Source organism: Pundamilia nyererei, unplaced genomic scaffold, assembly GCF_000239375.1.
Source record: "Pundamilia nyererei isolate P.nyererei 1_Seehausen unplaced genomic scaffold, PunNye1.0 scaffold00302, whole genome shotgun sequence".
NCBI classification, from domain to species: domain Eukaryota; kingdom Metazoa; phylum Chordata; class Actinopteri; order Cichliformes; family Cichlidae; genus Pundamilia; species Pundamilia nyererei.
Window position 1 is genome coordinate 394,022 of NW_005187703.1, and position 21,903 is coordinate 415,924.

At 43.4% G+C, this 21,903-nt stretch overlaps 2 protein-coding genes across 6 annotated transcripts in view; one reads left to right on the forward strand and one right to left on the reverse strand.

The window, feature by feature from the left end:
- glyr1 (glyoxylate reductase 1 homolog (Arabidopsis)) overlaps window positions 1-11,879 on the forward strand; it is a 19,568-nt gene extending 7,689 nt beyond the window's left edge. For 2 of the 5 annotated variants that reach the window (XM_005751171.1, XM_005751173.1), the window contains exons 5-16: window positions 868-978; window positions 1,381-1,464; window positions 4,602-4,655; window positions 5,723-5,773; window positions 5,942-6,015; window positions 6,120-6,219; window positions 6,366-6,476; window positions 6,870-6,971; window positions 7,099-7,261; window positions 7,676-7,855; window positions 9,250-9,374; window positions 9,546-11,879. In XM_005751171.1, the coding sequence (XP_005751228.1) occupies window positions 868-978; window positions 1,381-1,464; window positions 4,602-4,655; window positions 5,723-5,773; window positions 5,942-6,015; window positions 6,120-6,219; window positions 6,366-6,476; window positions 6,870-6,971; window positions 7,099-7,261; window positions 7,676-7,855; window positions 9,250-9,374; window positions 9,546-9,620 (1,230 nt within the window). In that variant the 3' untranslated portion in view covers window positions 9,621-11,879. The remainder of the gene's footprint in view (window positions 1-867; window positions 979-1,380; window positions 1,465-4,601; window positions 4,656-5,722; window positions 5,774-5,941; window positions 6,016-6,119; window positions 6,220-6,365; window positions 6,477-6,869; window positions 6,972-7,098; window positions 7,262-7,675; window positions 7,856-9,249; window positions 9,375-9,545) is intronic. The other 3 variants (XM_005751172.1, XM_005751174.1, XM_005751175.2) reach the window with 3 other exon arrangements.
- Window positions 11,880-18,103: 6,224 nt separating this feature from the next.
- The window catches only part of fbxl16 (F-box and leucine-rich repeat protein 16), a 21,184-nt gene continuing 17,384 nt past the window's right edge, over window positions 18,104-21,903 (reverse strand). The window contains exons 5-7 of the mRNA XM_005751176.2: window positions 20,338-20,422; window positions 20,018-20,081; window positions 18,104-18,616 (exon numbers count right to left, since the gene is read on the reverse strand). Of these exons, the coding sequence (XP_005751233.1) occupies window positions 18,468-18,616; window positions 20,018-20,081; window positions 20,338-20,422 (298 nt within the window). The 3' untranslated portion in view covers window positions 18,104-18,467. The remainder of the gene's footprint in view (window positions 18,617-20,017; window positions 20,082-20,337; window positions 20,423-21,903) is intronic.

Sequence of the window (21,903 nt, forward strand, 5' to 3'; positions counted from 1 at the left end):
TTTTTAACTTCAGTGGATATTATACATGGTTATGCTCAGGATATGTCAGCACATGTCTACTGGAAATGCCTTTTGGTTAAACTTTCAGCAAGGAATTTGCATTTGCACTGTTACATTTTTATAAAGCTTTAATGCACATAAAAACAGCTGCTTGTTTAAGTGACAATAAATGGATGGGTTCTTTGTGCTAGTAAAGTTGTTCATGTTTGAGTTTGTGTGTAAGCCTCTAACGCGGTGGCTGCAGTGAAGAAGCCAGTGTGTGCTTGTGTTAAATCAGTGGCTCAGAGTTTTACTGGTACATTTTATTGGCTTGTGAAAAATCTGAATCTAATTTAACGAACTCAGCATTTGATATTATTTCACGTTGAGTCTGAAACACGGAGCAGCTACAGAGGTTGCTTTTCCTCACGTCGGAGTTTGTTGATCAGCTGTTGGGATGAAGGACTCGCGCTAGCTTTTTCCGGCTGTTTTGGAAAACGCATTTTCTTTTGGCTCCGCCTCTTTGCATTGAACTGTCCCAGTGTCACCATCACCGCTGCTGTTGGGTCTGCGTGGGCTCGTTGTTGTCACTCTGTATTGGTTTGCTGCTACCAACTATGTTTCCACTGCACGTCTGTTTGTCGTGGCAAATGTGCACTCACGTTTCCATGGTGACAGTGGTGAGAGCCGCGTGTTAAACGAAGCATCGAGTTGAATTTTTCATTTACAGAATTACTGGATGAACGGCTGCAGCCCTGTTTGCTACTATTTTCAGGCAGATTTCTCTCCATAAACGTAAACACGTCTCATCACTGAGACTTTTCTCACGACATGTGAATAAACGCGTTCGGTTTGGCTGCTCAGTGACACTGTGTGTGTTTTTGAAAGAACTCAGATGGCAAAGGAGACTCAAAAGGAAAGAAGACGCCCAACAAGCCACTAAAAATTCTGGATGAGGATGATGAGGACCTCAGTGCCCTAAAGGACCCCTCTGAGAAGGTCAGTTCAGACGCTAACACCACTGTGAAGATGACTGTATTTTATTGTAAAGGTTAAAAACGGTTCCCTTCCTGTCAGTGCTTGTCTAAAATATCAGAATCAAACCTGCTTGGACTGTTTGCTGCAATATTATTATAAAACAACACCTGAGTTACATTTTGTAGCAACAGAAACAGAGTGTGGAGGACTAGTGAGTCAAAGTGAACCACATCCAGCTTCCATTGCTGTTCACAATTCATCTGTTTCCTGTTAAGAATGTGTGATGGTTTAAACAAACAAAGTAAAAATAATCCAGTCGAGTCTCCTGCACATCATAGAGACAGCGCCCCCTGCAGCAGATGCTGACCTCTGCAGATTTCTCACTGATTTAAAGGTGAATATGTGTCTTTTTTCCTCCTTAAGGACTTAGCTGACTCTGACCCCGAGCCATCCACTATTGAGAGGCTGGGGGCTGGACCGGGCTCAGGATTCAAATGGGAAAGCAGCGTAGGTGAACGCCCCCTCCCACCAAGCCTTGTCTTGACTTCTACCTGACCTTAATCTTTGGCTTTAATTCACCAGCAACTGCAGACCTTTCCCTTCTGACTTGTTTGGTGCTCTCTGTGACTGCTCAGATTGTTTGCTGTGATCTTGAAATGGTCAGCAAGCCTGCGTGCAGGGCTCAGTGCCACATGGAGCTTTGATTAGGGCTGGGCGTTTTGACTGAGAAATATTATAATTCAGATCATTTATCAGCACTGACACCACAGCAGAGGCCTTTGTGTCAAAGTAAGTGAGCATAAAACAGAAAAACATGAAGCAGATTTTCCTGGCCCGACTTTTTACAGCAGCCTTAAAAATATTCTGCAGTAGAACAAAAACTGAAGAAAACCACGAATCAGCATCTGAACATGACCTGATGCTGCTGAAGTCACAGAGGTTTGATTAGAGACACAGCTGAGAGTTTTGTAAAAGTTGACATTTCTTCAGTATTGACAGCAGAAATGAGGCTTTCTCGTCCAGAGTCGTTTTTGAAGTTTTGCTGTACAAATAATGCAGAAAACAGAGATCTGAGACTGGAAGCTGTTCCTGAAGTACACAGAGAGACAGAGCTGTGCAGGAAGTGAGATCTTATTGTGGTGGAAGCTAAACAGCCAAAGTCCGAGTGAATTAATGACGATGTTGATCAAACATGTAGTTTGATCTTCTTTTGCTGCTGGTTCAGTGAATTTTGGTCCGAGTGATGAAACCTGCAGCATCAGAGTCTGTGAGGTGTCGGCGTTCAGCAGCGACGTGTCTGCACACGTGCTGTCGGGCTCCACCCACGCTCCGTGTTTACATCTTTCTGCACAATCCGTCTTCCTGCTCTCATTTACTGCTTTAGCTGTTTGGTGGCGGTGAAATAGTTTCATGAGCTTTAACCCGAGTTTCTGGCAAAATACATTTATGTTTAAAAATGGATTTAGGATTGAATGAATCGATGTGGCTTTATTCAAGCTAAACCCGATTTGAAACGGAAAATCGATGTTTTGTTTTTAAAGCCTCCGTAGTTTTAGTTTAGTTGGCTGCCTGCTCCCTGACCTTCACTGACAGGTTAGGAAGCAGGCAGCCTCGGAGGTGTCATGAGGACCGAGCTGGTCCTTGGTTACGGGATGTGACCGCGCTGAATGAAATGCCCTTTGACTGGTTTGTATGTGTACGTATGCAAACGGCTCACCCACCAAAACAATGCAGACAGTAACCGTTTTTATTTGTCAGTAAACATTTGGGTGGGTGAAGGTGTCCAAACGTCAGCCTGCTACTGCACGTTACAGCTAATTATTGTCCCAGGAAGCAGTTCAAGCCCTCGTGTGAGTGCAGTGAGAGCTGGCTCCTGAGGCTGCTTCATCACGCTTCCTTGTTTTAGTTTCCGGTCTATGCAAAACATCCATTTCCTCTTTGTCCGTCGTGTTAGGCAGAAATAACTGCACGTTCCTTTAGTCATGTAAAGCTCGTTCAATCAGTTTTTGGCTAAAATGGAGCCGTGAACCAGTCTGTAACTGGGGCGTCGTCACTGGTTTCTACTTTTATAGAGAAGGACAGTGAACTTGTGGGGTCACCTCATTTTAATAGAAGTATCAGAGTTCAATCTGCACTTTGTGGTACAAACGAACACACATTTCCATGTTAACGTTGTCCTGCTTTGTAACTCCAGTATGCTAACGTTCACAGACAGAAGAGCTGCATCGTCCTCTCGTAATTAACCAAAGTTATGAGCGCCAGCTAGATGCATGCAGCATGCAGCACTTGCTACAGATCTGAATCTTATATTTCTATTCATTTCAGATCGTGTGTTTTCTTTTTACCCCTTTAATAAGCCGTACCAAGGGCCACCTTAAAAACCAAGGCCACGTGTATGTTTGCATCACAGATCCGCTGACGGCTGCCTCCATAATAACAATTACAGCACTGTGCAAAAGTCTGGAGCCACCCTTTATTTCTTTAGATTTTACTACTGAGGAGCCTTTTCAGAGCTGTTCGCCCCTCGGCTGGCTGATAAGGTTTTGTTGTCACCCTGTCGGTTGTGCAACGGCGACTCCTTGTTCCTAGAGTATTTAAAAGTAGAATGGGAGGCAGAGCCTTCAGTTTTCAGGCCCCTCTTCTGTGGAACCAGCTTCCAGTTTGGATTCAGGAGACAGACACTATCTCTACTTTTAAGATTAGGCTTCAAACTTTCCTTTTTGCTAAAGCATATAGTTAGGGCTGGACCAGGTGACCCTGAATCCTCCCTTAGTTATGCTGCAATAGACATAGGCTGCCGGGGATTCCCATGATGCATTGAGTTTTTCCTTTCCAGTCACCTTTCTCACTCACTATGTATTAACAGACCTCTCTGCATTGAATCGTTAGTTATTATTAACCTCTGTCTCTCTTCCACAGCATGTCTTTATCCTGTCTTCCTTCTCTCCCCAACCAATCACAGCAGATGGCCCCGCCCCTCCCTGAGCCTGGTTCTGCCGGAGGTTTCTTCCTGTTAAAAGGGAGTTTTTCCTTCCCACTATTGCCAAAGTGCTGCTCATAGGGGGTCATCATCGTTGGCGTTCTGTGTTATTGTAGGGTCGACCTTACAGGATAACGCACCATGAGCCGGTTGTTGTTGTCATTTAATGCTGTATAAATAAAATTGAATTGAACCAAATATTCTCTTTCAGGCTCATTAGAGTAGTACAAACTTACATACTGTACTTGTCTGTTTACAGCTGTTACACCTACTTCTCATTTTCCTAAGATAAAATGAAGGAAATAAGGTGTGGCTTTAGACTCGTTGCTGCTTCCCCAATTAAGCCCGAAATTCCTAAAATCATAAAACTGGTGCTCTGCAAGAGTGTATCTCTAAAATGTCCATGTGTGAGAGGCTGCAGGTGAGATCATTACAGGCGTGGCTGTGGGAAGATGGCATGATGCAAACACCACCGCGCCTTAATGTGCTGTGTTGATGTTTACCTCGAATGTTTTCTTTTAAAGCACTGTAGAGTGCAGACAGGCTGCCAACATTAGCTTTTAATGCAGGAGCTTTAGAACATGATTGAGTGGCTCTAACACTGTAACCTGTCAGATCACTGCACGTCTGTATGAACACTCATCCACTGCACTCTGTGTTGTAGCCTGTGAAGGATGATCCACATTTTCACCACTTTCTGCTCAGCCAGTCTGAAAAGGTAAGCAGGAACATGTGGTCAGAGGTTTCCATATACTCCGCATAGGCATGAATGACGGCTCATTTAAGTTTCTAATGTTTTTTACAACAACAAACAGGAATATGGTTTCCATTTATCTAGAATGTTCTCTGATTCGCACACCTGCACCAACACTTGGTTGCATGCTCTAGAGCCATCAGCACTCCGGAGTTCGGTTAAATTGGTTGGTTTGGTTTCTTGGCATGGACCAGTGTTAATAGGTCTGAGGTCGGGCCTTTGGGAAGGACATTAGGCTGCTTTTCAAAACCAGTTTGTGGTGTGTTTGGGATCATTGTCCTGTTGGAAAACCCAATCGTGTCAGAGAATTTTGAGGTTTTTTTATTCCATTCACTCTGTGCAGTGTGCCAGTGTCGATGCTGCCTCCACCGTGTTTGACAGGTGGTACTGTGTTCTTCATTTTGAAGGCCTTAGATCTTTGTCTCATCTGGACTTTAAAGTTTGTGCAACAGCAAACATGAGTTTAGCTTGAAGGTCAGTTTTGGATCAGGGGCTTCTGTCCATGGTGACTCGCTGGGACTCCACAGTTGTTGGCATTAAGATGTTAGTAGGACATAATCTCCACTGGAGAAGAGTTGTTTTTAACATCTCCAACACTTCAAACCTGATGAACATTTGGTGTAAGATTTGTTTCACTGACACATTGTTTCTTATTGCAGCAACCACCAGTTAGTCTGCAACACAAACTTCACTTCTACACTCACATGTTTTCATGTCTAAGTTGGTCCTCTAATAATTCAGTTAATTAGATGAATTAAAAATGATGAAGTGTGTTTATAAAGCTTGCTGTAGTGGCAGCTGGTGACACTGTCAGTTATGTACCAGTTACTTGATGTCGTATGATGGTTCCCGGTTCTGTAAGGAATGTGATGCAGATTATCTCCTCAGTCTGTCCACTTTGCTGCTTTAGCACTAACTGATTATCGATTGGTGTGAAATGAAAACATGTTGTATGAATTACAGCTCGTTAAAAACGACTCGTTTTAAATATAAGTTGCATCGTTTTTACTTTGTCACCTCTGCGCCCACAGCCAGCTTCGTCAATGGAGCCCATTAGCAAACGCCTGAAGATCATTGAAGAGGTAAAAGCAATAATGTAGGCTGCTTTGATTTGCTTGAAATGATTGTTCATTGGCAGGCACAGAGACTTGCATGTGTGCACGGTGCATACCAGGCAAAGGACATGTGATTTATTTTTTCATTTAGTTCCCGTGAGTGTGATTTCTATAGATTTGCCTCTGATTGTGCAGGTCACAGGGTCAACATCTATCCAAGCAGCAGACAGCACAGCGATCAACGGCAGCATCACACCCACAGATAAGCGGTATGGCACATCCTCGTCACAGGGTTACACAACGCTGTTGCTAAATTGATCACAGGGCTCGTTTTCATGCTTTGGTCTGTATGTTCTCGGCTTCTGCTCTTCAGAATAGGCTTCCTGGGTCTGGGGCTGATGGGTAGCGGCATTGTTTCCAACCTGTTGAAAATGGGTCATGTCGTGACAGTGTGGAACCGCACTGCAGAAAAGGTAAACGCACTCATGGTCAGCCAGTGGCTGCTGTCTCTAACACGATCACGTTCAGTCAGATTATAGGTTCAGCAGTATTAAAGCGCCCAACGTGGTTGGTTGAAAGGGGTGTGGCTTGCTGCTGATTCCTCCCTGCTATGTTTCAGTGTGACCTGTTCATCCAGGAGGGGGCACGGTTAGGCCGCACTCCTGCAGAAGTGGCCTCCATGTGTGACATCACCTTCTCCTGTGTGTCTGACCCTAAGGCTGCCAGAGACGTGAGTACGCTGCACCATGCCATGTTCAACACCAGTCTGCAAATAACAAGCTAACGACAGAATAAACGTGAAGAAAAATCAAATGGATCCATGATTTCATGCATTCATCAAGTGCACAGAGACTGAGTGGGTGGGGATTGTCAAGGGTGAAGTGGGCGGGGCTATAAATGAACAGAAAGGTGCTCTGACTTTTTGAGTCACTGGCGCCAGCTGGTGTTTCACTGTAAGGAACATGGGTGTGAACGCGGCTCTTTGATGGATGTGACAAAGTTGTTCATTGAACAGGTCGTTGATATTTAACTCTGAATCACACCAACAGTTATCGTGTGAGGCAAAGACACTAATGCAGATCAATCACATAGCTCTATATTCACATTTCTGTCTTTTATGAAGTTGGTGTTGGGACCCAGTGGAGTGCTACAAGGAATCAGACCGGGCAAATGCTACGTAGAGATGTCTACAGTCGATCCAGAGACCATCACAGAGCTCTCACAGGTAAACACCAGCATGATCCAGTAAATAAAATGATTTTAAAACTGTCTCATGCTGCCTTCGTTAGAAATACCTACAGTAGGAGCAGCTGAGTGTATCAATGAATTCTTATTCAGTATTTGAATGTCAGGTGATCACGTCACGCGGCGGCCGCTTCCTGGAAGCTCCGGTGGCAGGAAGCCAGCAGCTGTCCAACGACGGGATGTTGGTCATCCTGGCAGCTGGCGACAGGACGGTCTATGAGGACTGCAGCAGCTGCTTCCAGGCCATGGGCAAGACCTCGTTTTTTCTGGGTACGGAAAGATCGGCGTCCGGTACACTCAGCAGGGTCCACGCAGAAGACGGATGAAGTGTTGGGCTTTAGACATGCAGCAAAAGGAACTTGAGTTATTTGTGTGCCTTTGTCTATCAGTCTGCACCAGCCCATATCGACAAGATGAAAACATGAGAACTGCGCCTTTGTTATTAATCTGTGGCTGTCTTCCTCAGTGTCTCTCTGCCCTCACCCCAACCCATCGCCCCTCCCTCAGCCTGCTTCTGTGGGAGGTTTCTTCCTTCCTTCCTTTAGCACCTTGTTGTGATTTGGTGCTATGTAAATAAAAATTGTAGTGAATCATTGTAGCCAGTGCAGACTGATGGCACAGAGGATTTGGGCCAGATTACAACTGTGTGTGTGTGTGTGTGTTTTTGTTTGTTTGTTTTTTAAGGTGAGGCAGGGAATGCTGCAAGGATGATGCTAATCCTCAACATGGTTCAAGGCAGCTTCATGGCCACTATTGCAGAGGGGCTAACATTGGCACAGGCCACGGGCCAATCACAGCAGACCTTCCTGGACATCCTGTGCCAGGGTCAGATGGCTAGCACCTTTGTGGACCAGAAATGCCAGAGTAAGTCACCATAGAGTGTGACGTCACTGCTCACTTTGATTTGTTGTCATCAGGGCTGCCACGATTAGTCGACTAGTCACGATTACGTCGACTATCAAACTCGTCGACGACTGATTTAATAGTCGACGCATCGTTTGAAGCTTTGTAAGATCCCAAAAGACGCAGGAAAAAGTAGCAGGATTTAAGAGTGTAATAACGGACTGAAACAGAAGATGGCAGCACTGCATGTACAAGGATGCCAGCTGCCGTTAAACCCCGAAGAAGAAGAAGCAGCTGTGTCCGGTATCGTAGCTGTGTCCAAATTCAGGAACTGCATCCTCCTGTGCCCGCATTAGTAGGCTGATTACGTTACAGCGACATGACGAAGACTGTCCAAATTTGAAGACTCCAACAAATGAGCCCTTCATGTCCCCAGATTTGAAAGATGGGTCTGGTGTATACTTCGTGGCCCAACCTATCCCAGAATTCATAGCGCAGCCCAGCTCAGTTTCCAACAATGGCGGCAGCTGTTAGTTTTAATATTACTCTTATTATTCTTTCTGGGTCACAAAATAAACGTTTAACATATTTTCAGAATGTAGCTGTGTGAACCTCAAATATCTGCTCAGTTTATCAGGACACCACATATTTTCAAAAGCGCTCCGACGTTTTCGGAGACGTCTGTTACCCACTAGCTCGATAGCTAGCCGGGGGCTAGGCTAACTAGAGCCGTGAGAACACCGGACTCCCGGCAAATCGTTTTCAAACCCACCGCCGTCTTTCACTACTCAGGTTAAACATGATATATGAGTCACTTAGATAACTTAATGTTATTGTTTGACTTTTTTTAGTATTTTATTTGTTCCTGAGTAAATCGGTTTGGCTGAGATTAAAGTTATAGTTTTTACACAGCTGAATAAACATCAAGCAGACAGCTGATCATCAGAAGTGTGAGATGCTGGAGAATTTACTCCGGTGTCCTGTTATATTTTAGATAGCAAGGAGTTTATTAAACTTCACCGAAACAATCTGCAGATTTCATTTAAATTCAATAAACTACCATCTTGTCTTTATCTTTAGTTAGCACCTTAAACACTTAAAGCTGTAAGCTAATGATAGTTATATAAGAGCAGATGCTGCTGGTGCAATAAGCTGTAGTTTTACGTCCAATGGATGATGATCTGATTAGTCGACTATCAAAATAACCGTTTGTGGCAGCCCTAGTTGTCATAGTGTAGTGGCTTCGCCTAACAGTCAAAGATCCGTGGTTGAACTGGGGAACGTGCCAAATTGAGCCTGCAGCTTATTTTTTCTTCTTCTTTTTTAGTCTTAACTGGGACAAAAACAAGTCCCATGAATATCAGGAGGTCCTACTGTAACCTAGCCTGTAATGACCGTCTTCCTGCCCCTTCCAGATATTTTACAGGGCAACTTTAAACCAGACTACTATTTGAAACACATTCAGAAGGACCTAAGGCTAGCCATCTCCATGGGCGACATGGCCAACCATCCAACCCCGATGGCTGCAGCTGCCAACGAGGTACAGCTCTCACAGCTTTCTCCTCTAAATTTCTGTAATTCTTTGTGGTAAAACTTTTCTTCTCAGAAATGAAGTGTTTCCTGCTCATGTTGCTTGTCCTCTAACATATGAGCCTTGGGGCAGCAGAAACGTTTTGTCTCCGTTGTCCAGCCGTTGTTTTCTGTTTTGCAGGTTTATAAGCGGGCCAAGGCACTGGACCAGTCGGACAATGACATTTCAGCAGTTTACAGAGCCTACATTCACTAGAGCGAGGTGTGGCCTGGCCTGTGGACCACACAGTCTTTGATCCCTCCTTTTCTCCCTTTGTCATTAAAGGTTTTTTGTTTTTAATTTGAAACTTTTATTTTATTTTTCACCCCAGTGCCAGCCGCGTTACCTGCCCGCAATTCCGGGACTGTAATTCCGTGTTTTAGAGGCAACATTAAGCATTGCACTGACTGTACTGTGGGAATTTTATGCTGTAAGAGTGCCAGGAACGAGGCTGAACTACTGCACTGCTGCAGTTTGCCGTCAGAGGGGCGCTTTGCCTCGTTCCTGACATCGTTGTTATAAAACAGTATGAGTAATGCTGGGCGCTACTGTGAAGCTAAACAAATTGCCATGTGGAATCAGAACCCTAACATATTTGAGTTTTCCCCCTTTTGTTTAATTATCTGTGTGAGCTCTGCTCCAGAAATCCATGAGAGTAAGCAACAGAACATGCCACTGCATTGCCTTAATATTGTAACCCCTCGGGTCCTTCGATAATACACGTATTTATTTATGCCTCTTTTAAGGTCTTCTTTGTGCAGTTGGCTTCTTCCCGTGTGTAACCACAGAATTTAGGCTTTTCCATTAGTGTGATTTTGTTTGAAACAAGTGGAGGACAAAGCTGCAGATGTGCCGAGGCCTTAAAATGCAGATGTTTCTCCTCATGGTTTGAGATTTCCACTTTTGAAACGCTTCGGCCTTTCTCTTGGAAAACTTTGTGTTTTTCCTCTTTAAATATATGAACCTAGATCGATCCCGTTTGAGCTGACAGCTCAGTGTTGAATCGTTGTTAGGCGCTAGCGTTAGAGCCAAGCTAAGGCCAGAGTGACACTTAAACTGTAGGCCCTGTAGACTTTAGTCAAAGCAGACCAGCACACAGGTCGTTTTAGACACTATTTGTTACATGACTGTTCACTCAGTCTGAGTCTCAATGCTTGATATTGATTTGGTCGGCTGGCCTCAATAAAATTACGAGCAAACAAAGTGGGCGGAGGTTTGACTGTAAAGGTCATCACAGGCTGGCACAACACAACTGATCAGTGAGGTTTGTGGCCCAGCTTGTGACAGATGATCATTAAAATGAAATCCCAAAGAGATGTTGGAGGTCTCAGTTATAGTAGTTTATCTACAATATGTTACTGAGTGTTTCATGTATTTAATGTTTGGACTCAGATCTTTGTGATTGCAGCATTGGCTGTGTGTGTTGGCCCTGACAGGCTCCAGCCACCCAGATAAAGACAATTAGTGAGATGGTGAGGGAACAACACGGCCCAACACTGTATGAATCCATCACAGGCCCCGTGGGCCAAGCTTTGAGTTCCCAACATGATATGAAGCCAGCTCACTGGTGTCCTCACAGGGCTTAGTGATTTTAGTCTTATTGGTACCCTTGAAGACCTCTGCTATGTAGCATCAAACGTACCTGCTATCAGTAAGACAGCGTATGCAAGTACAAATGTGACACAGTAGTGAGGTTTTCTTCTTCTCTGCTTCAAACTCAAAGATGCGACATATCTTCTCAGACTGACAGGGCACGGGCACCGGTCAACCAAGGGGATTATTCTGATACTTTAGGGTGTCGGCGGCGTCGTGTTTGAAGTCGTTAGTCCAAGTTTATTCTGTCCCATATGTTCAGGAAGTGCTGCGGCAGGCCTACAAACATGCGAGGGTCATTTTTATTTTCAGATTGAACATTGAAACCAAATGGCTTTTGAAAACGTGCGTCTGCACCACCAGGTTGGTCTACTGTATCTTATCCAGTATGACATGAAGAAACCAAAACGGGCCGATCACCCACCAGTTCATGGTTTTATCATCTGAGGCTACACGTTTGTCGAAACATAGTTACCAAGCGATCTGTGAGAAGCATTTTGTTAGCCAAGGTTAAGTTTTTAATTTTGGTTTGTCAGACACGCTCTAGACTTCAAAGAGCTGTTTTTAGAAGATGTAAATAGCACATTAGGATAAGTAGGGTTCCTTTTCTATCTGCGGTAATCAGGATTAATGAAGAAGCTACTTTTGGTTTTGACTCTACAGAGCGAATGTCTAACATCTGTGTCTTAATACTGTAGATTGCTCAGTTCAAATGTAAATGGTTTATAAATATATGGCTTATATAATCTGGCTTATTGTGATGGAATAATGACTGGGATCCCATTGATGCAAGGTGGGAGGAACTTTGGGGCTATTTATGATTTTGTGTACATGTGAAAATATCAAGACTTTTGTGCTGTTTAATAAATCCTAAACTCCTAATTGCTGATGTGTACGTGTGCACTGACTGTTCTCCTGCTAGTAATATCACACTGTTCATTTGAATATGCTTTGAGCAGTCTGAGGCCAGAAAGCGCAGCTAATGGTTATGACCACAGTGTGACATCGCTGGATGGTAGGGTAGCACACCGTGTCACACAGGTCCTCTCACACTGGTTTGTTGAACCTGGCACTGTTCACTGTACTCACATGGCATCCAGTCATCAGATCTCAACCCAAAGGAGCACCTTTAGCCACTGGGGATTCATTCCCCTAAAACTAGGTTTGTATTGAGAGGTGCTGGGGTTTCAGTTGGGACTTGGATGCCCTAAAAACATCTTAGTTGAAACAGTTGGACTGTGTATGAACTGCTGAATCTCAGACTCTTCTCCAGTCCCAATCTTATCAAAAGTAACTAGTGATCACGGTATGCAAATCCTGTATAGCAGCTAGCCTAACACCTCAGCATCAAATCCTCATAAATATGAAAACTACAGCTGTTCCTCTGTAATAGCCACTGAATTCTGACACATCATCTAAAAATACATTTTTGTGGTCATTTCACTTCATCAGGCCTCAAACAGGCTTTGAGCCACCAGAGGATGAACTTGTCCTTTCAGAGCTAAATTTTAACTGATGTGAGCACATCCATCCATCCATCTTCTTCCGCTTATCTGGGACCGGGTCGCGGGGGCAGCAGCCCAAGCAGAGAATCCCAGACCTCCCGCTCGCCAGCCACCTCCTCCAGATGCCCGAACCACCTCAGCTGGCTCCTTTCGATGTGGAGCAGCAGCTGCTCTACTCTGAGCCCCTCCCGGATGGCCAAACTTCTCACCCTATCTCTAAGGGAGAGGCCAGCCACCCTTCAGAGGAAGCTCATTTCTGCTGCTTGTATCCGCGATCTCGTTCTTTCGGTCACTACCCACAGCTCGTGACCATAGGTGAGGGTAGGGACGTAGATTGACCGGTAAATTGAGAGCTTCGCTTTTACACTCAGCTCTCTCTTCACCACAACAGACCGGTACAAACACAAACACACTGTATTATTTCAGACAAATCTGGAATGTTGTCTGCTAAAGGGCAGAAGGCTGAGTATTGTCTCATAGACCAGCTTGAACCAGGACACACAAATGCTATGCGTGAGGCAGTGATGGGTGCGTTTTAAATGTCATGGTGTGAGATTAGTTTGCAGAGGCTAATATTAGCAGTGCTGACAGACGATGTTAGAGCATCTTTAAAGCTGCAGAGAATCGACAAAGTATGAACAATCAGTGGAAGCAATGTTACTTGTACCTAAAAATAAACTTCATTCCAGACAAAGTATTCACAAGAGCAACAACAGATCAGTTCAACCAAAAAATGCCACGACAGCCTGACGAAGCTAAGCTAACGTAGCCTAAGTCCAGTGGAAGGTTCTGGTATTCCCTCAAAGCAAAATGTGAGCTGGGGTCTCAGATCTGTCTGATGCTGGTTCTCTCACATTTAGCTTTACTCAGTTTTTCCCTTTAGTCTCACGTGTTTCCATTGTTATGTTAAACATGTTAGCCTTGGTTCACCAGTGTGTGAATGTGTGCGTGAATGGGTGGATGACTGGATATGTAAAGCGCTTTGGGGTCCTTAGGGACCAGTAAGGCGCTATATAAATACAGGCCATTTACCATTTGGTTAACAGTCTCAGTCAGTAGTAGAAACCAGTCACTCGTGTCTTTCTTTTAAAACCTGCTGCATTTTACAACACACACACACACACACACACACACACACACACACACACGCTTGTGAGCTCACCTCCAACTGCAGCCATGCAGAAGATCCAGGTCAGCATCTCATCCTGTCCATCGGGCTCGGCTCCATGTGCAAATGAACCTTTTTGTTGTGCAAAAAGAGACGATTTCTCCAGGCTGCCATCAAAACCAGCTAATGTAAATAATAATGTATTTGCAATCCACGTTTTACTTGTATATGTGATGTTTGATTGCAGTCAGTGAAACACTTGATGCATTGAAAACAGAGAAATACTTTCATCTCCACAGACCAGCTGCTCCTTCCTCCCTCCAGTCTTTGCAGCGTGCTTTCAAGATTGAAAGGTTTGGTTGGAAAGATGACACGATATCAGTGCTATTCTTAAAATCTGACTTTCCTCCTAAAATGTCAACACATTTTACATTGTGTCATACTCTGAACCTACGCTTTAGAAAATCCAAAAGAAAGATGTGCAACAAAGTTTTAATTAATTTATTGTTTTACTCATAAAAGTGTTTCAGTATCATCGCATGGTGCAGGTTTGAATCCTGTCGTCTAAGGGTTATGTTGGATTTTGGTTTCCATCATAGTTACATCATTTTGTTCTCAACACTTTACACAATGTACAACTGTGATTGAACCGTTTGCCTCGTTTGGATCAGCACATTATGAAGTCGTACCTCTCTGTGTCACAAAGTACAGACAAGGGAAATGAGACTGACGTGAAAAAGCAGCCCTTAACTCAGCGTGGGGGCAGGACGTCGGAGCATTTCTTAGCTATTCTGGGGGGGTCCTTTGCACGGCCTTGTCTTTGTCGTTCTTCTCTCTGGTAAAATATTGTGGCAGACAGCTCGAGGGCCACATGTATGTTATAAGTGTGTGTGTAGGTTCTCAGTCATCCAGGACATGGTAATCTAACGAGCGACTGGACTTCTTTAAATCTCTTGAAGACGTTTCATTCAAAAAGATTTCTCAGTTCTGAGACCAACTGGTGGACAGTCCCAGGTATGTGAGCCTTAGTGGGAGTAAGAGGGTCATTGACCCACTATTGATTATGTGCCTCATCGCATGAGCCGAGGTGCAAAATGAATCAGCAGAGGTTTGTCACATAGTGAATATATCACATGTCGTGTGGCAGACAGCTGGTGTCTCACAGTGGTGTTCAAAGAGTGACCTTTGACCTTTAGATGCAGACTCATAGCAGAGTCCTGTGGAGGTGGCTCTTCTGTGTTGTGCCGTGTGTTTATAGAGTGGCTGTGTGTGCTCGGAGCACTCCCTGCTGCTCTGCACAGCTTACACTACGCTGTTTAGTTTGTGTCAGCATTTGTGTCCTTGGGATGAAGCAGTTTTTGTCTGAAGCATCCAGTTCTACTGCACTTCAAAAAAACAAAAAAAGGAAGATCCAATACTGGCTCACCGACCATAGTAAGGAACACGTCCCACTGGCTTAAAATCTGGGACTCTCCACCAGCTGGTCTCAGACCTTGGATAAGAGCTGGAACATCTTCAAGAAACAGAAACAGTCCAGTCACTTTCTTTCCAAGCTCCTTACATGAATATGTTATAAGGGATGGCTAGACTTCAGCTCATGTGTGTCACGTGAAAAGAAGTGAACAGGATGATGGGAGCTTCAGAACACGTGCACAGGAAGTGATTTAACTCAGATTATTTGGACACAAGCTGTTGTTACATAGTTCAACCTGTAGTTTAGAGCAGTACATGTTTATTTAACTAGTATTACAAAATGGATTTTGTCACTAAATATACACACATCAGCTCGTTTCATGTTTTCATGAATCCAAACCACTTTGTTGTTCAGAAGGAAAGATCTTTTTCAAACCTCAGCAGGTACAAGTACGACACAAGAAGCTCTCAGGCCTGCACGTCCTCTCAGTCATTGTATGGTCAGATAAGGAATCAGCACACACTGTGTGTGTCTGCGTGTCATATTCAGTAAACGATTTATTTGGCTGCTTTTGTAAAGCTGCGCTCCTCAGATGTAGACACAATACTGTAGTAGAAAGGACTCAAAATAAGGGCAGATGATGGGGTTGAGTTTGTTGCTGTTGTTTGTCGTGAGGATGCAGCTGTGCATCCCAGCGCTCCTACGTAAACATGTATGTGAAGCTGTTGGAAGCTCATCCAAAGCAAAAATACTGACAGAGCACAAACACAGCTGATCAGGAGTCGAGGCAGGAGCATGGTGCACAACACAGTGTGACAGCTGAGCGATGTCTATCACACGTTGTGCATTACTCATTAAAAACTGACTTCAATGACACGTATAAGAACATGACTACACTGTCCTTTTTGGTTCATGTCCTGACGTAAACTCTGAGTGAAATTTGAATAAATGAATAAATGCTGAGTTAATCTGCAAATACCTGCAAAGGGCACGGTAATCAGGACTTGGAAGTGAGTGTGGTGATGTATAAAAATAGATTCTCACTTAAGCAGCGAGTCAGACTAATAAGAAAACCATCCGTTTATCATGCCACCGTAAAGTGTTTTTAAAAGTCTCTCTCTAAACTAATAAAAGTGGTATGTTAGAACAAGCGTGCTGGATCATGCTCCGATCTTATTTACATCAATCAAATCCAGTATTGTGTTAATAATCTTCCATTCAATCTTCAACAAGCGCACACACATGCGCACATATAGTATATATATATATATATACTATATGTGCGTGTGTGTGTATAAATTTTGTTGCCATATTCAGGACAATCACAAATAGTTAGAAAATTGCCAATTTCTGCTCCCTTACTTTTAAGAAAGGGGAACACAGTCAGCAGAAGTGAACAGATGACAATAAGATGCTTCTGTGTATTCGGACACTTCACTGATGTCAGTGGTTCATGGTGGTTATAATAATCATCGCAGCAGTGACAGCAATAAATGAAATAAGTCCAGATTAAAAGCAAGTTCTCAAACAAACACGAAATTGATTTAAGAATATCTCTTCAATAAATAAATTACATCAGACACAAACTGATTTAAATAAATAAATAAATACATGAATAAATAAATGTATTCATGTCCAATGAAGAAATGCTGAAGAACATCTAAAAGGAACCGATCTGTAACAAAAAGGCAACTAAAAACATGCATGCTCTACATTGTTCGTACAGTCGGTCCGTTTCACCGTCGTCACTTAGAAACAAGCAGCCACATTTAAGCAACATTTGTCACAAGCAAACGGTGGCTGACGCTGATACGTCTCTTCAACCAGCGAGGCAGGATGGAGGCTCTCTGTCAGGGTGGAAAACGACTCTCGGATTCTTTGGCTTACGGGGAGCTTTTGTCTTTTATTACCTACTGTATGTACTGTAGAATCAAACACTGTAGTAGTTATCGCTTCAGCAGTCCACAGCCCTGGTCAGTGTTATGCTGCTCACGTTACAGTTTACAGCTGATGTCGACTGGGTCAGCGGGGTTTGGTTAGGGTCGGCATACCTACACCTGTCTGCTGCTGCTCCTGTCTTTAGGAGGGGACCCGCGGGACTCCCAGTTACTGATGTCATGGTTACCAGTGTCATTTTACAAACACAACCAGTGGCCAGAAGAAGGCAGCTTAGAGCCCAGATTGGACTGAAAATGTGAAAGCTCATTCATGCTGTTTGTTTTTACAGCAAATGATTTCTCTGACTGTGGCTTAGTGGCAACATTTCTCACCAATGAGACTTTGTTTCTACTGGACATTGTTCTAATAGTTTAAAGTAGTTTTGAATAGTTTCTCTGATTTGAACACCAACAGCAACCCACCTGCATTCACTGCCTGAAAGCAACCTGGCTTTAGCAAACTGCACACAATAAATAAGTCGCTTCAGTGAGCTCAATTTCAAATTCAGACACTAAACGTGACACTCAAAGTTCAGGAAGTCAAACCCCTTTACTGAACTTGTAATTCACTTCTATTCACCATTTCAGACACGAGCATCATATCGTCAACAGACTCTCTCAGCGTGTCTCCTCCAGGCCTGTAAACTACACCTGTGTGCAAAAACTGTAGAAAGGAGCACAAAACCAAACCAAACGTGAACAGATGTGACTGTTTGTTTGTGGTTTCTTATTACTTTAGTTTTCAGGAGTGGTGACTTTATTCCGAAATGATGGGTCGCTCCAAGTCCACAACGAACACTTGACACACACAAAGGAGAAAAAGAGAGATGTTCCCATCCCTGTCGTCACTGACTGAACTGGTCTTGTTTTTTCCAGCTGGCATGTGGTGTATGGTGCGATGACATATGGCTTTCCCGAAACAAAGAAAACTGAAGCGCCAAATACTTCTGAGAAAAAGAACGAATAAAGCGTTTATATTACACCAACTGATGGGTTCAGTCTGAGATGTCAGTCCTCGTGGTGTTGAGGACTTACACTCACTGCTGTCACCATATACAGGATGTTTACGGCGTGTGACCGCGTATGTAAGTTCCAACAGCTAAAACACATCAATCTTTCCATTTCTCTTATTTCCCGTGTTGCATCTGCCCGTCACTCGCTTCAGTATCCATTAAGTCAACACTATCAGAGTCTTTGAAGATGCCGTCTTCTCTGTAGACAACAGCCAGGAGAAAAACTTGCTCTGAGACGAGATGTTACATCAAACTCTTTGCTCCAGCATCTCCTCAGATACCATCCCATTATCGTCCCGGTCTGGCACGTACCATCGTCTGAGTTCCTTCCTCTCTGTCCAGCTGTGGGTCAGTCTACTCAATGGAGTGGTGTGGAGGAAGACGGGCTGGGTGTAGGGTCAGGTAATGAGCAACAGTGTTACAAGAGGAGCAGTTAGCATTTAGTATAAGAGTGAGAAAAACAGGAAGTATGGTGGTCTGTCGGTCATGGGCCTTATTCGATGACCATGCAGTGAGGCAAGTGCTGCGAGTAGTATTTGAAGAGCTCAGCAGTTGCTCCGGGGCAGTTAGTCAACTCCAGCTCTTCCAGCTCGTGTAGCTGGATGAGGCCTGACAGACCAGTGGTGGTCAGCAGGGGGCAGCCTAGGAGAACAAAGCAGAAGAACACTTCAGCTGTGGGCTTGCTAAAGAAAAGCACTGATCGCTTCTCTCCGGTGATTAATATTTATTCCATAAAAAGCCTGTCAGTAGTGAAAATGATGATATTTTCTAATGGCTTGTTATGTCACAGCGACAGCACACAGCCTACATTTACGATCACATAATCATACAGATGCTCAAAATGTGGAATCAGGAACAACATACAGACAAAAGAGCAGAGGAGCACACTGCACATGTGCACTGGCTGCACACTCCTATTCTGTTAAAGGATATTTCCTCATTTAGTCCTTTGGTTATTCTGGTAAATGGTAAATGGCCTGTATTTGTATAGCTTTACTAGTCCCTAAGGACCCCAAAGCGCTTTACACAACCAGTCACCACCCATTCACACACACATTCACACACTGGTGATGGCAGCTACATTCTGGTGGAATAATAAACGACAGATGCTTAACACATCGAGGTTGGTTGAGTTATAATATTATAACTCAACCATTGAATATTATAATATTGAAGCTAGTCCTTTAGATCTCCGTTTTTATTAAGTGGTAACAGGACTCCCAGGGACTGTAACTCCCAGAGAGGGCATTTGGATTCTTAGTCTAGAAGAGTGGAACAGCTGTACACCAGTTACTCCTGCAAGAGTGCCGCTAACATACAGATGCTTTCATGTCTGTGTGCTGCAGATGACAAACTTCACGACTTCTTTGCAACTAAGTTCTTGAAATATGTGACCCCTGCATATATTTCATTTCAGAAGACTCTGTAGCAAACAAAACCGAGTATTGCACTCAACTTAACTAGCTGTGTGATTCTGCACCTTTTTTAATATTACAGTGTCAGTCAAAACACTTGACACATTCAGACACTTTGGACTGGCACAGTCGTTGTTCAGCCGGCCGGCCACATCCAATCCTATTGGCTGCCCCTGGCCAGCCTGTGTGAGATCAGCAGGAAATTAGCATAATAATGAGACATCATGCATTTTGACCCATTTCAGTGTCTAAATACTCTTTGATAAACTCTCCATCACAGAATAGCTAACTGTTGTTCTGGGAGAGCAGAAAAGTGCTGTATAAGCACCTGTGCATTTACCATCCACTGCCCACACACGATTTCAGATGGAGCTGCTCGATGTTTCTTGTCTGATGAAGAGCAGGTGTGTTTGAAATGTCACCAGATGAAACCATAAAGGAATCTGGAGGCCTGCAGTGTTGCCATGGTTAATCCTTTTTTATTTGGAAATCAGTGCCTTCTGTTTTTATTTCCATATATTACATTACAAACAGGGTTGTACGCTGAAAGCATGTCACTAACTCAGATACAACAGACCCACATTATAAAGGACTTTATTTGGGGAAAGATGGATCAAGATGATCATACCTGCAAGAGACAGTAGGCGAAGACTTCTCATGCCAAATAAATGCTGCAGTCCAAAATCTTGCACCTGCAACAACGACAAATGACATTCAAAATTCCAGAACTGCTTAGCCTGGATATAATATGTTAGAAGTAAGATCCTATTACTGTTAAAGCAACAGAAGCTGCAGGGTTTACATTAAAAATAAGAGCGAGCCGTATGCTGTCAGCTACAGTCTGTTCCTATAGCTGCACTGCAGCATGTACAGATGCTGTATCTTTAACGCTGCCTTGTTTTTTATTTTTTTAAATTACACTTCCAATAAATGTCATGTTTTTGTTACCTGACAGCACCAGCGCAGATAGAGACTTCTTAATGATGACATGGTAGACAGGTATCCCAGGCCTGTGTCTGTGATCCGTACACACCTAAAATCACACACAATCAGCAACATTACACCTTCATCTAATGACGCCACGTTTGAGTGGAGGACTGTGTGTAGACGTGGTTACACAGGACTTTCTTATTACAGCGTGCTCTCAGAGAGCAGATCATGACATTTATTTTTGATGTTGACGAGGTTGTAAAAGAGGTCAGAAAGAAGTGTTTGTATTCATGCTATTTGCCAAACAAAGGAAACCTGGCAGAATTTAAAGAAGCAAAACTATCTGTCAAATCCATCGAATTTAGAAACAAAACACTGAATTCTGACTGTGATTTTATTGAAACTCTGAACTGGAAACCACATGGAAACAGTGTGTTTGAGTGAATAAACTTCATAAATAGTTTAGAATAATGTTGGAAAACCACATGGTTCAACTTTCAGTCCTCGCAACCAAACAGCAGCCAACAAAGTCAGGTGTGTGTGTGTGTCTGCAAACACAGATGTTCCAGCAGCAGGGAGGATATCAGTGTATAGTTACCCATTCACTTACATTTAAATTACATTTAAAATATTTAAGTTTTTACACATTAAGAAAAACTACTGAGGTCTCAAACATCAGTGCCATGACTCTACTGTCCTATCAGGGTGAGGAGGGCCTCAAAACGTCACAGTCAAATTCACATTGTCACTGTAAAATTATAACTGAATGCAGGTTTTAAACTGATTACATCTGCAGATATATGACTTTTTACTTTAGTGGAATTCCACCAAGTGTGTTGGGATCTGGAATCACTGCAGGATCTTTCAAAGTATTTTCATTGTAATTGCTTTGCTGACAAGGATTTGAGGTATTTTATTTACCGTGAGGATCCTTTTTTAAACTCTCAGACTGGCTACAGGAATGTGTTTAATGGCTCTTGTGAGTATGACAGGAAACTTAGTAAGAAAATAAAGATTTTGGGACGAGGATTTGAGCACATTATTGCAGTTACAAGACTGGAAGGATCATCAGACAGTGGTGAGGGAAGGCAGGCAGTGAGAGCTGATGCTTGATTGTATGTTTGCTTGTCTTTTTGTCTTTGAGCCCCTGCCTACCAGTATGGAAGGAGACAGTCTCAGAGGTCAGAGGTGAGACTGAAGTCGGAAGACTGATGTCATGGTTTTCAAAAATCTAGTCAGCTAGGGATCGGGATGGAGATACATCTGCTTTCTCAAAACAGCAGTAAACACACTTCCTAACCCTGGCTGACTGTTTCACTGACGCGATGTAAACAGAAGCACTTATCAGTTACAACCGGAGGCATTCGTTGCTGAGATGTGAAATACTTTTCCAGTTTGAGATGATGTGTCTCAGTAATTCACTATGAGAACTGGGAAAGTCACTAGGGATGGATTTACATCCTTTTTGTTGTCATGCTGTTTCGAGGAAGTTGGAGGTGCAGCAGGATGTTATGGAAGAGATGCAATTGTAGGACATCAAACCGAAAATCTATATCTGCAAAAGTCTGAAAGTATTTTATCTTT